Source organism: Esox lucius, chromosome 20 (genome assembly GCF_011004845.1).
Source record: "Esox lucius isolate fEsoLuc1 chromosome 20, fEsoLuc1.pri, whole genome shotgun sequence".
NCBI classification, from domain to species: Eukaryota; Metazoa; Chordata; class Actinopteri; order Esociformes; family Esocidae; genus Esox; species Esox lucius.
The window spans coordinates 40,671,851-40,690,919 of NC_047588.1; the positions used below are offsets into that span (position 1 = coordinate 40,671,851).

A 19,069-nucleotide genomic window follows, 5' to 3' on the forward strand; every position below is an offset into this window, starting at 1 on the left:
GCCTCCTTATTACCTACAGTATACCCCCTGCCTCCTTATTACCTACAGTATACCCCCTGCCTCCTTATTACCTACAGTATACCCCCTGCCTCCTTATTATCTACAGTATACCCCCTGTCTCCTTATTACCTACAGTATACCCCCTGTCTCCTTATTACCTTCAGCAAATCTCCCATCCCCATTCCACATTAGAAAGCCGTGATGCCAACCCTAAAATCTTCCCCTTTCTTTGTCTCCAGAGACTCATTAAACCACCCAGGATATCTCTTACCTTGCATCACAATGGGAGGAAATGAGACACAGGGAGAGAACATCAGAATCATGTAGTTTGGCAGATGTGGTTCCTGAATCATAGTGCCTTTACTCGAAACGTCAACCTTCTATGCAAGGCATCTCAGCTCTCCATTTACATTGGATGTCAAATATTGAAGGATATTACAGTAAAACAGAATGTCTACAAATGGAATTCTAAAAGTTCCATACAACAGGACTCATTGAGAACATTCCTTCTCTGCTGTACTGATTCCATCACTTCCTTCCCACAAGGATTTAACCAGTCCTTCTAAAAAACTATTCCTCTCATCACAGCACCATGACACACAAGCAGGACATAACCTACAGCACACACACACACACACACACACACATCATCCCAGCTCTATTCAAGCTGAACCTAACCTACTGCCTCCACCCCCCCCCCCCCAAAACAACAGTACCACACAGTAGATAAGAGTGAATTATTTACATGTCATACTCATTCCTCGCTGCTCTCCCCCTGTTATTCCCTCTGTCCTTTTCCTCACTGCCGGCAGTTGTTGGGTGGATTTGGCAGATGTACTGTTATCTTCACCTGGCTGCATGAATGTATGTAATGTATGTACAGTATATACTGTTTATGTTGACAGGCAGACAGATAGAAACACTTATAGATGTGTGGATACAGTATCTGCTCAACAGACATACATGTAGATTTGTTTACATTTTAGTGATTTTGCAGACGCTCTTTTCCAGAGTGCATACGTTTTAAAAGAGCTTGGCGAAACAACCATACAGTTTCGTAGTATGTGCATTCTAATCAATGCACTTACTACAGACCTTTGCCGAGTAGTTATCGGCAAAGGTCAGTGCTAGAAAGAAGACCATACAAATTAACATAAAACCTATAAAGTTTACAAAAGACTTCAGATTTTGGTGGCAGTGGAACTATTTTAAGTGCTCATTGAAAAGGTGAGTTTTCAGATGTTTTTTGAAGGAGGGTATGAAAAGAAAAGCTGAGTGTCTTCTGCATGGCAATGACAGGAAAGTGAGGATATGAAAGTGCCAAGAGACTTGATGTCTACAGAGAAAATTTGGGGAATGCCCCAAGGCAGGCCAATGCATTCTCTGGACAATTGGGTTTTTAAAGACATTACTTCGGAATTCTGGTCTTCTGGGCAGAGATCTTCCTCTGTCCATGTTGGTGTTCTTTTGCTCATCCTAGGCCATTTTGAGCCTGTAGTCGAACCCACAGGCCATTTTGAGCCTGTAGTCGAACCCACAGGCCATTTTGAGCCTGTAATCGAACCCACAGGCCATTTTGAGCCTGTAATCGAACCCACAGGCCATTTTGAGCCTGTAATCGAACCCACAGGCCATTTTAAACCTGTAATCGAACCCACAGGCCATTTTGAGCCTGTAATCGAACCCACAGGATTTTTTTAGCCTGTAATAGAACCCACAGGCCATTTAGAGCCTGTAATAGAACCCACGGACCATTTTGAGCCTGTAATCGAACCCACAGGCCATTTTTAGCCTGTAATCGAACCCACGGACCATTTAGTGCCTGTAATTGAACCCACAGGCCATTTTGAGCCTGTAATCAAACCCACAGGATTTTTTTAGCCTGTAGTCGAATCCACAGGCCATTTTGAGCCTGTAATCGAACCCACAGGCCATTTTTAGCCTGTAATCGAACCCATGGGCCATTTTAAACCTGTAATCGAACCCACAGGCCATTTTGATCCTGTAATCGAACCCACAGGATTTTTTTAGCCTGTAATCGAACCCACTGGCCATTTTTAGCCTGTAATAGAACCCACAGGCCATTTAGAGCCTGTAATAGAACCCACGGACCATTTTGAGCCTGTAATCGAACCCACAGGCCATTTTTAGCCTGTAATCGAACCCACGGACCATTTAGTGCCTGTAATTGAACCCACAAATGCTGATGCTCCAGATACCCAACTTGTCTAAAGATGGTCAGTTTTGTCTTCTTTAATCAGCAGATTTCAGCTAACATAATCCCAAAAAAATGATCAATTAGCCTTTTAAAATGATACACTTGGATTAGCAAACACAACATACCACTGGAACACAGGAGTGATGGTTGCTGATAATGGGCCTCAGTACGCCCATGTAGCTATTCCATTCAAAATCAGCTGTTTTCTATTCAAAATTGGTTGTTGTTAATGTTAGACAGGCTTCAGGAGGACAGTGGTTGTTAATGTTAGACAGGCTTCAGGAGGACAGTGGTTGTTAATGTTAGACAGGCTTCAGGAGGACAGTGGTTGTTAGTGTTAGACAGGCTTCAGGAGGACAGTGGTTGTTAATGTTAGACAGGCTTCAGGAGGACAGTGGTTGTTAGTGTTAGACAGGCTTCAGGAGGACAGTGGTTGTTAGTGTTAAACAGGCTTCAGGAGGACAGTGGTTGTTAGTGTTAGACAGGCTTCAGGAGGACAGTGGTTGTTAGTGTTAGACAGGCTTCAGGAGGACAGTGGTTGTTAATGTTAGACAGGCTTCAGGAGGACAGTGGTTGTTAGTGTTAGACAGGCTTCAGGAGGACAGTGGTTGTTAGTGTTAGACAGGCTTCAGGAGGACAGTGGTTGTTAGTGTTAGACAGGCTTCAGGAGGACAGTGGTTGTTAATGTGTAACCATAAGCACGTGTGTGCGTATGGTTATTGTCACGTGTTTTAGCCACGGGTGGATGGACACAAACGGGGGAGATCTCCTACCCTCTCTCTCACTCCCTCTTTCTCCCTTCCTCACCTGCCTTCCCCCTGCACAGGCTCATCAAAGCCCCTCCCCACCATCACGACTGTTTCCCTGGCAACGGTGACATCATCAGGCTGATGGTGGCTAGGCAGCTGGGTCAACGCATCCACCCCCCCCACTCCCTCCATCTCCCTCCCTCTCTCTCTTTCCCTCCCTCTCTCTCTTTCCCTCCCTCTCTCCATCCTTCTCTCTTTCCCTCTCTCTCTTTCCCTCCCTCTCTCTCTTTCCCTCCCTCTCTCCATCCTTCTCTCTTTCCCTCTCTCTCTTTCCCTCTCTCTCTTTCCCTCTCTCTCTTTCCCTCCCTCTCTCCATCCTTCTCTCTTTCCCTCCCTCTCTTTCCCTCCCTCTCTCCATCCTTCTCTCTTTCCCTCTCTCTCTTTCCCTCCCTCTCTCCATCCTTCTCTCTTTCCCTCCCTCTCTTTCTCTCCCTCTCTTTCTCTCCCTCCCTCTCTCCATCCTTCTCTCTTTCCCTCCCTCTCTTCATATATCTCTTGTTTGTGGATGAGTCACTTGCTCATTATGTTACTTACGGGTGTCTCCTATAAACACACATACGTACTCTCTCCACTTCCTCCTCGCCCTCATCTCGCTCTTACTCACCAGCTCAGCACCCCCCCCCCCTTAGTCATTTTCTTTTCTGTCGTTTGCCATCCCTTTCTTTCTGTATTTCTCTCCTTCTCCCTAACTGTCTCTCAATCTCTTTCCTTCACACAGGACCCTCTTCTTATTGGAACATCTCGATCTCGTCCTCACCTCATCATTCCACAAGGGACATTTCTCTTTCTCAGCCTCTCTGTACTGTAGGCAAAACTCTCACTTTTTCTCTCTCTCTCTCTCTCTCTCTCTCTCTCTCTCTCACACACTCACACACACATACACACAGACACACACACACACACAGACACAGACACATGGCAGATCAAGCAGAAGAGTCAGGACTCAGAGGTTCAATTCCCAGTTAGATCCAATGGCCTGTTACTATTTTGCACGTGCACTGCACCCTCAGACAGTCCTCACAGTGTGTCAGTTGTCTTCAGATGACTCATGAAGTCACTGACACTATGAATCCTTCCCTCATCATCGACACAGCAGCCAGTGGTGGAGACAAACACTGTCACAATGCAGCAGTAATAATGTGTTATCATCGTCTGTCTTTAAATTCTAGCCCTATATCGCTCCATCCCTCCATCCATTCTCCCTTTCATCCCTCCATCTCCGCATTCCTCCGTCCCTGCCTCCCTCCCTCTGTCCTTTTAATAGTAGTGACTCATGTCTTTGGGTTCTTGGTGGATAGATGAGAGGGGAGAGTGGGCTTGGTTCCCTATGGAGGCGCTTCATTTGCTCAGAGATCAATGCAGTGTGTGTCTGTTTTTAGCTACAGGATCATCTTCATTCAGTTATGGAGAAGTTATGAGCCAGAGGGCTGTATATATGTGTGTGTGTGTGTGTGTGTGTGTGTTTGCGTGTGTGGGTGTATGCATGTGTGTTTGTGAATAGCTGTGTGTTTGTGCATGTGTTTGTGCATGTATCCTGATAGATCTGGTATGTGTGGGATAACAGGAAAACTTTCAACCAATCTAAATGTTGCAAGATTTAGCAGAGAGAAGCAGATTTCTTCCGTTCCTGGTCCAATCTCTGTTCTCGACACAAACCAGAACATAATCAACCATCTGACCAATTAATACATTTTGGGTTAACTGACCTCCTGATTCTGCCTTCTCTGTCTGAGCTACACATGTTAAAGCTTGCCATGTGATGTTGAAGTTATCTAGAGTTATCTATAGTTTTTAGTTGTAACCTGTGTGTGTGTGTGTGTGTGTGCGTGTGTATGTGTGTGTGTTGTAATCACCATGGGGATGGATGTGGATGTGTGTTTCAGACGGGCTGTTTGGTCAGTGCCGCACCTCCAAGCAGGACCTGGTTCAGTACCAGGTGTCGGTTCCGGTTCTGAAACGGATGCAGGAGGTCCTGAAACAGCTCATGCTGCAGGGTGAGTCAACCTGAATAGTATTATGTAGTATTATATATGGAATAGTATTATGTAGTATTATACAGGGAATAGTATTATGTAGTATTATATAGGGAATAGTATTATGTAGTATTATATAGGGAATAGTATTGTGCAGTATTATATAGGGAATAGTATTATGTAGTAGTTTGAAGAGAATATTATTATGTAGTATTATATAGAGACTAGTATTTTGTAGTATTATATATGGAATAGCATTATGTAGTATTATATAGGGAATAGTATTTTGTAGTATTATATATGGAATAAGATTATGTAGTATTATATAGGGAATAGTATTTTGCAAAATTATATATGGAATAGTATTATGTAGTGTAATATAGAGAATAGTATTATGGAATATTATATAGTGAATATAATTATGTAGTATTATATATGGAATAGTATTTTGTAGTATTATATATGGAATAGTATTATGTAGTATTATATAGGGAGTGGTAGCCCCCCAGTCTTGTTTACCTTGAGGCCCCTCAGTCTTGTTTACCTTGATGCCCCCCAGTCTTGTTTACCACGATGCCCTCAAGTCTTGTTTACCTTGAGGCCCCTCAGTAATAATAATAATAATAATACATTTTATTTATAATGCACTTTATATCAATTAAATGACCTCAAAGTGCTACAATGCATTAGCCTAAAAGCATAGAAGCGACATTACCTCGATGCCCCCCAGTCTTGCATACCTCAATGCTCCCAGTCTTGTTTACCTTGATGCCCCCAGTCTTGTTTACCTCGAAGAACCCAGTAATGTTTACCACAATGCCCCCCAGTCTTGTTTACCTCAATGCCCCCCAGTCTTGTTTACAACGATGCCCCCCAGTCTTGATTACCTCGATGCCCCCCAGTCTTGTTCACCTCAATGCCTCCTAGTCTGATTTACCTTGAAGCCCCCCAGTCTTGTTTACCTCGATGCCCCACTGTCTTGTTTACCACGATGCCCCCCAGTCTTGTTTACCTCAATGCCCCCCAGTCTTGTTTACCTCGATGCCCCACTGTCTTGTTTACCACGATGCCCCCCAGTCTTGTTTACCTCAATGCCCCCCAGTCTTGCATACCTCAATGCTCCCAGTCTTGTTTACATTGATGCCCCCCAGTCTTGTTTACCTCGATGCCCCCCAGTCTTGTTTACCACGAAGAACCCAGTAATGTTTACCACGATGGCCCCCAGTCTTGTTTACCTCAATGCCCCCCAGTCTTGTTTACAACGATGCCCCCCAGTCTTGATTACCTCGATGCCCCCCAGTCTTGCATACCTCAATGCTCCCAGTCTTGTTTACATTGATGCCCCCCAGTCTTGTTTACCTCGATGCCCCCCAGTCTTGTTTACCACAATGCCCCCCAGTCTTGTTTACCTCAGTGCCCCTCAGTCTTGCATACCTCAATGCTCCCAGTCTTGTTTACCTCAATGCCCCCTAGTCTTGTTTACCATGATGCCCCCCAGTCTTGTTTACCTAGTTGCCCCCAGTCTTGTTTACCTCGATGCCCCCCAGTCTTGTTTACCTCAATACCCTCAGTCTTGTTTACATCGATGCCCCCCAGTCTTGTTCATCTCGATGCCCCCCAGTCTTGTTTACCACGATGCCCCCCAGTCTTGTTTACCTAGTTGCCCCAGTCTTGTTTACCTCGATGTCCCCCAGTCTTGTTTACCTCAATACCCTCAGTCTTGTTTACATCGATGACCCCCAGTCTTGTTTACCTCGATGCCCCCCAGTCTTGTTTACCTCGATGCCCCCCAGTCTTGTTTACATCGATGCCCCCCAGTCTTGTTTACCTCGATGCACCCCAGTCTTGTTTACATCGATGCCCCCCAGTCTTGTTTACCACGATGCCCCCCAGTCTTGTTTACCTAGCTGCCCCCAGTCTTTTTTACCTTGATTGCCCCCCAGTCTTGTTTAACTCAAAGCTCTCCAGTCTTGGAATCTTCTGCAGGAAGACCTTAAGTTGAAGTCCACTGTGAAGCCTGTAATACAGTTCAAACAATGGTTGAAATACCACTTCACAGTGACTTGTGTTTGATATTCTTTGTGTTTTCAAATCTTTTTCAAATCTGCAGTTTATATATGTTTTTAATGTTCATTATTTTAATACTGGGCACCATTGTAAATGAGATCTTGGTCTCAGTTGTTTTTCCCTGTATAAATAAAATGTAATCTTATGAAGAGAATAGTAGTATGTACTATAATAAAGACAACTGAATGTACAATGCATTAGGTTAGCAAACATCTTCCAAGTCTATTCAATTTTGTAGACATTGTTATAAAATGTTCATGGTCTGGCTGATGGATGTGTGTGTGTGTGTGTGTCTAGGTCTCTCCTGGCAGGATGACATCACGCAGTACATCGTTGCCAAAGAGCTGAGCAGAGTTCCTCACACCACACGGACCTCATCTAAAGGCTCGTCGTCGCACCAGTAAGGACCTTTGACAAGTTAAAACAAAAACTGGTCTATATGCTTTCATTGAATTTCATCAGGGCCTCCTGTTTGGCTAAATCTTCCACATTAACAGAAATGTTGATTTAGATCGTGGATAGATGATTTTAAGAGGGGGCTGATCTTTAAGTTAATTTAAACAGTCTCTTATTGTGCCTGTAACATAATATTGTAAGTAAAAGTAGATATTCAGAATGATCCACAGAACTGAGTCTCTCCCATTTAATTTCCCTTTGTCTCCATAATCAACGGCTTCTATCTGTCATTCATTGTCTGCATCCTGAGTTATATATCCTGTATTTGTTATGATGTGTTCATGAATAGTTCAGTGTGTATTTGTTATAATGTGTTTATGTATAGTTCAGTTTGTATTTGTTATAATGTGTTTATGTATAGTTCAGTGTGTATTTGTTATGATGTGTTCATGTATTGTTCAGTGTGTATTTGTTATGATGTGTTCATGTATAGTTCAGTGTGTATTTGTTATGATGTGTTCATGTATTGTTCAGTGTGTATTTGTTATGATGTGTTCATGTATAGTTCAGTGTGTATTTGTTATGATGTGTTCATGTGTAGTTCAGTGTGTATTTGTTATGATGTGTTCATGTATAGTTCAGTGTGTATTTGTTATGATGTGTTCAGGTATAGTTAAGTGTGTATTTGTTATAATGTGTTCATGTATAGTTCAGTGTGTATTTGTTATGATGTGTTCATGTATTGTTCAGTGTGTATTTGTTATGATGTGTTCATGTATAGTTCAGTGTGTATTTGTTATGATGTGTTCATGTATTGTTCAGTGTGTATTTGTTATGATGTGTTCATGTATAGTTAAGTGTGTATTTGTTATAATGTGTTCATGTATAGTTCAGTGTGTATTTGTTATGATGTGTTCATGTATTGTTCAGTGTGTATTTGTTATGATGTGTTCATATGTAGTTCAGTGTGTATTTTTATGTGTTTATTCAGGGCTCATCTGTAAATAAGGAATGAATAACTCCTCTCTCCCTGGCAGTTCCAAGCAGAGCTCCTCCAAGTCGGGAGGTTATCCCAGCCACACCAAGGCAGGCGCCCCCCTGCCAGATGGCTATGAGGACCCCATCATGGTAGAGCCTCCTCGGACCCCCTTCAGAATGCAGACTCCCATGGACCCCTACACCTACCAGCAGGTACCTGGAAGGTCACTGCCGGGCTTTGGTTCAGCAGCACGGTTATGGTTATAGTTAGGCTTAAAATCGGGTTTTACATATATAAGTAATGGAAATAGGCATGTTTTATGACATTGTGGCTTTGTCACTGACAGCCCTGCTGTAAAGTCACACCTACTAGTGTGGACATACACACATACTCTAATGCAATCCAGCGTCACCCAGGGATGGACTTTTACACCCAACTTCCCTGGCAATCTGGGTTGGCGTTGAAGCGCATGCTGCTCCAGTCAGCCGTCCTGTAGAGGTGCCGTGTGCGGGCCGTTGATCTGAATCCCCGGGCCAAAACAGATTCATGAACAAACGCGCGACTCCCCCCTCTGTGCGAACCAGAAGTGTCCTAAGCCCATATTTCCGTGGTTACAGCACATGTACCAGGAAGACAAGGAGCGCTCTCTCCACCAGGGCGGAGCCTACGCCGGGCCCCGCCCCCCATCCAGGTCCCAGCAGGCGAAGCAGAGGGCGAGGGATCGTCAGCTAATGCAGGACGTCATCTCCCTCTACCTGTCCACCGCTCCGGCGCAGTCCTCGTTCCGCCACCGGGGGGCGGCGACCCTCCCCGCCTCTCCGTACTACGAGCACCTGGACCTCCCACTGGACCTCCCGCTGGACCTCCCGCTGGACTACGTGGAGGACTACAGCCTGGCGGAGGAGCAGGGCGGGGCCCGGCAGCAGGGCGGGGCCTGGCAGCAGGGCGGGGCCCGGCAGCAGCCGGCGCTGAAGCAGCAACGTCAGCGGGTGGAGCAGCCACAGAGGGTCCCACAGGAGCACGGCTCTCCGGACACGCTGGATGGTAAGAGGGGGGGGGCTGCCGAGGGGCGGGGGGTTCGTTTTTCAGGAGGTTACTAAGTTTCGACTTTGAATCTAATGTTCCTGCGACAGCAGGATGAGCCGCTTAGGTTTCTGCATGTGTGCTTTCTCTTCCCCTGGGCCAACGGACGTGTTGAAGAGTCCATCCTGCAGCGCATGGTGGACACCTTGGAGAGGTACGCCATCCACCCCAAAGATCTGAACCCCCAGCAGCTCTACAGGTTGGCCCTGGTGCTGGAGCTTATGCAGGCCGAGAACCAGGAGAAAACAGGTACTACAGACCTTTCTGTCTGACTGACTGTAGGCTTGTCTGTTACTGAGTGTCTTTAACCTAAGACAAATGTCCCTCTGTCTGTCTGGCAGGCTGTATTTCTGGCAGCCTGTCTGTCTTCGAGGACTAGGGCAATTCAAGTACTAAACACCAGTGCAATATCATGCCCCGTCTCTGCCTCATGACACGGGGGAAAGGTGCATTCTGATTGGACTGTCAGATTGTAGTAGCTTTAGTGATCATGACCATGACTTTCTGACACTTTTGTTGCCAAACTGAATCAAACTTGGACTGGTTCTGGTATTGCTTTTTTACACTGTTGTGCCAAACTGAATCAAACTGAACTGGTTCTGGTATTGCCTTTTCACGCTGTCCTTTTCAGGATTTGCAGCAACAGTGGTGAACGCTTAACAGGCCAGAACGGAATAGCTTGGTTTGACTCACTTTCCTTCAGTAGTGTGAAAAGCCTGTTTCTATCTGCAGAAGGCCACTTAGTCATTCACTACAAATGAATAATGAATTGAACTATCGTGAATAATTTCCTGTCCTCCATCTGAATTGCAAATACTTTGTTTTGCTTTCTCACTTGTTTTTCAGATCTGTATGGGAAGGATGTTTTGCCAGTGAAAGAGGTAAGCTCACGTCAAATAATTCAGCCCTGATTCTTATTCGTTGATAAGATCCCAACACTATGAAATCAAAACTGTCCTCCTACTCCAACTCTTTCTCCTCCATCAACCTTCTCCACCGTAAACCTCCTTCTCGTCCTGCTTCTCATCCGTCTTGCATCCCATGCTCTTCTTTTCTCCTTTTCTCCTCCCCCCGTTTCTGTTCCTCCTCCCGTCAACAGACACAGGAGGTTCTTAAAAGCAGTGACAAAGTGTCTCTGGAAGCCCTCACCCAGGCTCCTGCTGCCACCCACGCCCCCCTCACCACAATCACGCCTGGGGCGAGCGTGTCCACCAAGGGCCCTGGAATCCCAGCAGAGGAGGTGGAGGAGAAGGTCCAGGTCTCCAAGGTCCCAGCAAGTCTGCCGGCTGCTGTGGAAGGCCTCGCAACGAAGGAGGTGTATGGATACATCGTCACTAACCAGAGGTGAACTATGGGAGTAATTTATACTGTGTTTTAGAAATAATATACCTATTATACAGGAGTCTTTACGCACATATGTAATATATACTGTCTTAAAATAATATACTTATTATACAGGAGTCTTTACGCACACATGTAATATATACTGTCATAATATAATATATTTATTATACTGGAGTCTTCATGCACATATGTAATATATACTGTCTTAAAATAATATACTTATTATACAGGAGTCTTTACGCACACATGTAATATATACTGTCATAATATAATATATTTATTATACTGGAGTCTTCATGCACATATGTAATATATACTGTGTGTTACTATTAAATAAGAGACTCTACATACATATCTAATTTATACTGTGTCCTAAAATAATATACATATTATGTAGGAGTCTTTAAACACATATCTAATATATACTGTCTTAAAAATAATGTACCAATTAAATAGGAGTCTTTACAAACATATGTAATATATACTGTGTCTTAAAATAATATACCTATTAAATAGAAGTCTTTACATACTTATGTTGTTATGAATCACTCAGCAAAGGCAGAAGTGGTGTGGTCCCAGACATTGAGCGACAATCAGACGTATTATAGGGTTCGCCTAGGAAATCGTGGTCTGGCAGGCAAATGGTCGAAACACAGTCAACCAATAAAGGCGGGCAGTGGTACACTAGGAAACACTAGGCAGGCGGGTGGTCAAGAAGGCAGGCAGGTAATCACAACGGCAGGCAGAAATACAAGGCAGGCTGAATGGTCAAAAAGGGTAATCTAGAGTCAGTACACTGATAAGGCGAAAACTGAACAATCTAATCTGGCTTAGTTTGCTTAGTGACAAGCGGCAAACAACAATGCCTCAAAATGAGGGAACAGAACTGGACAGACCAAGTAGGGACTACTAATTGGTAACAGGTGTGACACAGGTGGAGCTAACAACAAAGGACACAAGCTACGTTCAAGATAACAAACAGAAACCAAAATACAAAAAAACCAAAAAACATGGAAAACACAGAAAGAATAACAACAGAACAGGGAACCTCACATATGTAATATATAGTGTGTCTTAAAATAATATGCTGTCTTAAAATAATTTATTTTAATAAGACTTCCACCAGATTATTTCATCCCAACTCTTACAGTCATGCAATGCTGATGGCTTTTGTTTGATTTTACATAGATTTTGTTGATTTCACATTGTTGTGGTTGGTTTTGTATGTAGTACATTGTTGTTGTTGTTTTTGTTGGTGGTCCATTGTTGTTTTTGTTGGTGGTATATTGTTGTTGTTGTTTTTGTTGATGGTACAATGTTGTTGTGCAGTCCTCTCAGCCTGAATGATGGAGTGAAACTACTAGAACTCCTGGCAAAGAGAATCCACCTTACAACAATCAGCTTCATCAACATCAGGTATTACACTACTTTGAGTGCGTGTACTTTGCTCTGTGTGTGTGTGTCCTCTGACTTGTGAGAGAGATGTGTGTGTGTGTGTGTTGGATTAGGGAATAGTAACCTTATCTCCTTCCTGGTCTTGCTAACCCAGTGTGGTGGGGCCGGCCCTGACCTTCCGGATCAGACAGAACCCTCTGAACATGAGTGCTGAGGAAGTGGCCGAGAAGGCTGGTGAGGCATTAGTTCCTACTAACCAAGGGAACAGTTATTACAATGTAATAGCTACATCGATTAAACGGAGGTGACATAGTATATAACAATGTAATAGATACAAACTAACAAAGGTTACATATGTAACAACACAATAGATACAGACTAACAGAGGTAACATATGTAACAACACAATAGATACAGACTAACAGAGGTAACATATGTAACAGCCTAATAGATACACATTACCAAAGTTAACACATGTAACAATGTAATAGATCCACATTAACCTTAACAACTTTGTATAGGTATCACGAACAAGTGTCTTTTAAGTAAAGGGTAGGACTAGACTCTAAGGCCCTGCCAAAAATGTTAAAAAACTCATCCTAGTTCACAAAAATAGTCCTTCATCGCCATCTGGAGGGGAAGGAAAAATAAATAGAGAATTCATAGTGGAAATATACAACTTTAGCAGCCATTGCAAACCTCAAATCCAGTCTGCATTACAGAAAAAAATTATTCTGACAGGGTGATCAAATGAAAATTCTATAAAGTTTATAGGGTTTCATGGGGACCCAACCAAAGGAATATACTGAACAAGAATATAGACACATCCCAGGAAGTGTTTGTCCCATGTTTCATGAACTGAAATGACAGATCCCACACATTTTCCTTGGTCAGGGCCGAATGACTGTATTTGAATTAACTGGTGTTATTATTTGAACTGTAATATGATGTTGCAATCATACTTTTGTTCACTGAATGTTTAAATTTCTGAAAGACGCTGTGCTTTGTTGTCTTGTTGTTTTCAGTGTCGGAGAAAAACTTTCTCGAGTCGGAGACGGGGCTGAAGATACTGCAGACAGGTGTTGGAGAGGTACAAAACCTATTAAATTACAACAGGAGCTATAGGATGAACTGGATGCCATTTTGGTATATATATATATATATATATACATACAACACAGTGTATTTTATTCTATTATTCAAATTGCTTATTTAAAGGTTAATCATAGTACTTTTTTATCATAATGTATTAATATTAAACTTAAACTCCTTTCTTTTGTGCATTACACTCTTCTATTTAACATATTACCCTCAACTGTAAGATACATTGCCCTTCTATACATAAATGATTACCCTCCTCTTAATAACACCTTACCCTCCTCACACAAATGCTAATTAAACATTACACAAGATCTTCAAAAGGACAAAGATAATTCAAATGTTATATTTTCGGTCATTTGTTCTAACAATATGCAAAGATTTATAGTAAAGATTTGACCACAATGGGAAAAATAAGCTACATTTTGTTTATAAGTAGTGTAATTTATTTATTTTAGATCCTTTATCTCCCTTCCCCAAATGTGTCACAACTGTGCCTACATTTGTATCAAGAACAACAATCGGATCCAGGGAAGTTTAAGATTAAAGCAAACCTCCCCCCTAGGCATCTGCACCAATCCACATTGTTGTTTTCTCCCACTGCTCTTCACACATCTAACTGCTCTGATTGCACATTGCGGTATTTCACCTTATAGATGTGGGATTTTATTAATATATAATAGATTTTCAAATCCTGTGTGATCTGGGTGAAACATAAGTCTCTAATGTTGTTGCACCTTTGGCAGGAGTTCAGTATGTGTGGCTTTGATTTCGGAATTTGGGGTCAGTCGCTGTCGTCAGGTATTATTTTAACATCATGGTGGACTGTGGCAGTGTCACCAACCTCTTTGTTTTGTTTTGTTCAAGTGTGTGTGTGTGTGCGTGTTTGGGGGGGGTCACTCTGCCTCACTAATGACCTGGCTGCACCTGTCTCTTTCTCTTTCCCAGTTAGTTTTTTCTCTGTCATGTAGATTAGATCCCTCCATCCCTCCTGACCCCACTCTCCTCTGAACTTCTCTGAATTTAAAAAAAAGTTTTGCTCATATAGACACAAACTCAACCGCGTACTTGGACATGTTGACTGACTAACCTCTGTAGATGAGGTCCTACTGAGTCCTATTGACTAACCTCTGTAGATGAGGTCCTACTGAGACCTATTGACTAACCTCTGTAGATGAGGTCCTACTGAGACCTATTGACTAACCTCTGTAGATGAGGTCCTACTGAGACCTATTGACTAACCTCTGTAGATGAGGTCCTACTGAGACAGATAGACTTTGTTTTACGACGGACCTACGCCTGTTTCTCAAACCACCACTTAGGTTGCACTTTATAAAGTCGTAAGTACAGATCGTAAGTACCACGTTACGGCCGTTTGGAATGGAATTAGGCCATCTTTGGGGCTTGGAATGTAATACCATGAATACCTTTTGAAATATAGCCCAGGGCCAGCCTTAGGCATAAGCGACATAAGCGGTTGCTCAGGGCCCCCAACTGCTAGGGGGCCCTGAAATCAGATTTTGCTTAGGGCCCCCAAAAGGCTAGGACCGGCACTGATATAGCCTGTTGCATTTTGATAGAGCTCGCTTACTTATCAGAAGCATATAATATCGCTGGCGATGTATTCAACTACTACTAGGCAGTAAATCTCTTGTTTATCAAAATAAAATTATCGTAGTGCAAATAGGCTCCTACTGAAATGACACTGCACATTGTCCACGCTGATAGATTATTAGCTATACCAATTATACAGGTTACTGTATGTGGATAGATTATTATGATGAACCAAATTATCTCATGTCATCAGAACCACTTTGCTATCACACTTAACATTTCATGAAAAACTGAGGTAGGATAGTAATTCCAATTATGGATTATGTACATATAAACAACATTTTAAACATCTAGCCCAAAATGGGTGGTTTAACAATGTCTAGCTAGCTATTTTCAGTGTCCTGTTTGGAAATAGGCTAGAACTCTTAGTTTGACACTCTTAGTGCAGAATCCATCGGCCAATAAATAATTAGTCCACAAGATGGACTTCAACTGAATATATGTTTTTATTAATAATTTAGCTGGAGTCTCAATGCAAATTAGTTTGCGAGAGTAACTATCTTTAGTATAATTTGGATCTCATGGGTGATCAAAATCGTTACTCAATAGTTCTGTATATGAATTTGAGACTGGATATATTTCTCAGTCTGCTGAACATAGAAAAGGCTAGTACTGCTTTGTTGTTGTTTGAATGATTGAGTCCGTTTTAAAACAATGTCATAGCATTTCAGACAACATTGTGTTCGCCAAAGGCTTATATATTTAAACCATCATATGTTCGAAGTACGTCCTCTTGCTCACCCAAATGAATGCCCACCCTTCCACCCCCACACACTCACACACACACACACACACACACACACACACACACAATCCCCATCAGCAACACGTGCAGCCGTCGCCATGGTAACACCTTTTGAAGTGATAAATGGCGGCGGCGGTTGACTGGAGTTTGGGGGAGAGCTGGCTCTGTCTTGCACTGGAGCCCGGGAGAGCGCGGAGTGAGAGAGGGCGGAGTGACAGTGGGACATTAGTTCTTCCCTCCATTCCGTTTCTCAATTCGTTTAACCGCATTTCCGCTTCTTGTGGCTACGCTCGCGTGTTCCGTAGACTACTTGAAAAAGCTTTTTTGGAAGCATGTTCTGAAATAATTTTTAAATAGGATATTCATTTGTTATTAATGGTATAAGGGCTCCTCAGACTACTAACTTAAAATATGATACAGGTCATGAATCGTAAGTTGAAGAGATATAAAGCGAGAAAGAGGGAGTGCACACGAGCTCCTTTTATGTTTTATGGGAGCCTATTATCCGCATCTGTTTCTGGGGCAGACCTACAGTGCTCAAATATATATGGATTTTGGTAAGTTGTGATTTTTACCGGCTTTTGGTTAAATACAATGCTGTACGTAATTTGCGTTTTGGCAGCATGTTGTAGTTGACATAATTATTTGTGTGTATGTGTAATGTATATGAGCTTGATTTTTATATATAGGGTGTGGGCATAATCCAGGTAATTTTCTAGTTTACTCTGATTTTCAGATGCCGTATATTTAAGAAGTACAGCAGTTATTAGATATCCTACTAGTATAACTGTTAAAACTACTTGGGCCATAAAACGTCTTGTTCGCTAATAGCCTGCACCTGCTTATTTTCCACTTAGTTCATTTTCAATCATCCTGTACATAGTTAAGTGCTTGTTTTGTAAATGCGTAATGTAGATCTAAAGAAACCAATTTAGTTAAGTGCTTTTTGGTTCCAAAGAATTTAAAACGAATTACAAAACCCCTAATGACTAACCCATTTGTTTCATACTTGACGTATTGCGAGTTTGGTCACATGATGTTCTTTTATGGAGCATTTTACAGAATTATTCCGTAGTCTCAAATTTAACATAATACACTTATCATAACCCCACAACAGCAAAATGAAATAAATATGCCTAATCCCAAGATGGATGGATGCCTAACACTCTTCTAAAATAATAGGAAACGAGTAATATGCGAAATGTATAATAGTTTTTGATGGAATTTAGTAATAATGAATATTATTGTGTATTATTGTGTATATGTTTTTAAACAATAAAATTAACTAATATACACCTATTATACTTCTAACCCCACTCTATATTTAGCAGAATGTAATGATGGTTCAACAATTAAAAATAATATTTTTATTGTAACCAGAGTTAAATACAGAGGAATACAGTAAATGTCATATATGCCTGGTTAAGAAAATATATTTAATTCTTGGTCTGGTAATTATAGTTTTTTTGGACAGGTAACATTACACAGTAGATTATTATTGCTTAATGGATATGCAGTATGATGACTAAATATGTTTGGCCTATCGTTATTATCTAATAAAAGTAAAAGATGATCGTCAACCCCAATGAAGTTATTAACTATGATTACTCAGTGTAATTACTCTGTGTAACTTTTTTTACATCTTATACTCTACTCCAGGAGGGTAAACAGTCAGCCAGTCTGTGTTTCAGGTGGTAATACAGTCAGCCAGTCTGTGTTTCAGGAGGATAAACAGTCAGCCAGTCTGTGTTTCAGGAGGATAAACAGTCAGCCAGTCTGTGTTTCAGGTGGTAATACAGTCAGCCAGTCTGTGTTTCAGGTGGTAATACAGTCAGCCAGTCTGAGTTTCAGGTGGTAATACAGTCAGCCAGTCTGTGTTTCAGGAGGATAAACAGTCAGCCAGTCTTTGTTTCAGGAGGGTAAGCAGTCAGCCAGGCTGTGTTTCAGGAGGGTAAGCAGTCGGCCAGGCTGTGTTTCAGGAGGATAAGCAGTCAGCCAGTCTTTGTTTCAGGAGGATAAACAGCCAGCCAGTCATTGTTTCATGAGGGTAACAGTCAGTCAGCATGTATGTCATTCAGGGGGTTAAACAGTCCATGTTTCTGTGCTTTAGAAGGTTAAACAGTCAGTCAGCAGTCTTTGTTTCAGGAGGTCTGTGTTTTAGGTGCTTAAACAGTGAGTGTGCTCCCTGTTGTTGCTCAGATTATGTCAGGTGGGGCAGTTGCTGTGGTTACAGGGTCAGTGCCGTCTGTGATGGAAGAGGTGATGTAATGTTCTGGTCTAGGATTAGGATTTAGGATGGTATTAGGATCCCCATTATCTACCTCCATCAGCCACAGCTACTCTTCCTGGTGTTCATACCAAACAAAACCTGTCATGATGACAAATGTTCCCAAAAAATTTAGCCTAGACAGCGACCGTTGTCCGATTGTATGCCTTCAAGATGTCAGAATTCAGAAGGCCAAACCACGCTCTATCACTAAAATACATTTTAAACATTTTAGTGAACAAGTTTTTTTACAAGACCTTTACAAAAATGACCTTGACTTAATTTTAGCCATTCCAGAGGCCAAACCAGCACTACAATAGATTACTCTGTTTTAGTTTTACCTCTATAGCAGATAACCATGCACCTAATAAAAGAGTCAGAAACAGATCCAATCTCTGGTTAAGGTCTGAAATATTCATAATGCTATTCATAAAAGTAATGTGGCGAGGGCAAATGCTAGAAAAAAAACTTCTTGGACAAGCCGACTTTTAAGATACTGAGAAACCCATGTATGAAACATATTAGAAAAGCAGGCATATGTAAGTTTGCTATCTACCTGTAATGGATATCTATCCAAATTCAGGAAAGCAGTGAAGACCCCGAAAAACGTTGCCTCCCCCGTATTGCTACCGTGGGGTGTTGGACGGATCTCAATAGCTACCCGGAATAACAGAGGAGTAAATAAAATGATGCAGGAAAACTCTCATTTTAGGACTCAATGGTTTTCACTGAGTCTGTTCACTGAACGATCTCTGGTATCTCTAGATCTCTAATGCATATATTTAGTCTATTCTCCTTTTTCGGGGTTACCCCTAAAAGATGGTTTCAGCATTTATATCACTATGGTGATGTGGTTAATCAACATTTTGGTGAGCCTGTTTCAGGGTGTTGGGGGGTGGTTCTTTGGGGGGAGGGTGTATAGGATTATCTGCTCATACTGTGTGGGTGAGTGAGTGGCTGACAAAGGTCCCAGGTTAGAGGTCAGAGGTCCTATAGGGTGGACCTGGTCCTGTGACCCTGCATCTTTTGAACATTGGGAGAAATGGTAACTTTTAGGGGATCTTATAGGCTTTATATGCCTT

The 19,069-nt window shown here is 42.2% G+C and overlaps 1 protein-coding gene across 2 annotated transcripts in view; it reads left to right on the top strand.

The window, feature by feature from the left end:
• The window catches only part of ptprna (protein tyrosine phosphatase receptor type Na), a 40,628-nt gene that overhangs the window by 7,495 nt on the left and 14,064 nt on the right, over window positions 1–19,069 (top strand). The window contains exons 3-14 of one of the 2 annotated variants that reach the window (XM_034288808.1): window positions 240–323; window positions 3,746–3,831; window positions 4,911–5,021; window positions 7,365–7,467; window positions 8,501–8,654; window positions 9,060–9,486; window positions 9,643–9,774; window positions 10,372–10,406; window positions 10,625–10,869; window positions 12,199–12,285; window positions 12,419–12,498; window positions 13,290–13,354. In XM_034288808.1, the coding sequence (XP_034144699.1) occupies window positions 283–323; window positions 3,746–3,831; window positions 4,911–5,021; window positions 7,365–7,467; window positions 8,501–8,654; window positions 9,060–9,486; window positions 9,643–9,774; window positions 10,372–10,406; window positions 10,625–10,869; window positions 12,199–12,285; window positions 12,419–12,498; window positions 13,290–13,354 (1,566 nt within the window). In that variant the 5' untranslated portion in view covers window positions 240–282. The remainder of the gene's footprint in view (window positions 1–239; window positions 324–3,745; window positions 3,832–4,910; window positions 5,022–7,364; window positions 7,468–8,500; window positions 8,655–9,059; window positions 9,487–9,642; window positions 9,775–10,371; window positions 10,407–10,624; window positions 10,870–12,198; window positions 12,286–12,418; window positions 12,499–13,289; window positions 13,355–19,069) is intronic. The other variant, XM_020041288.3, reaches the window with a different exon arrangement.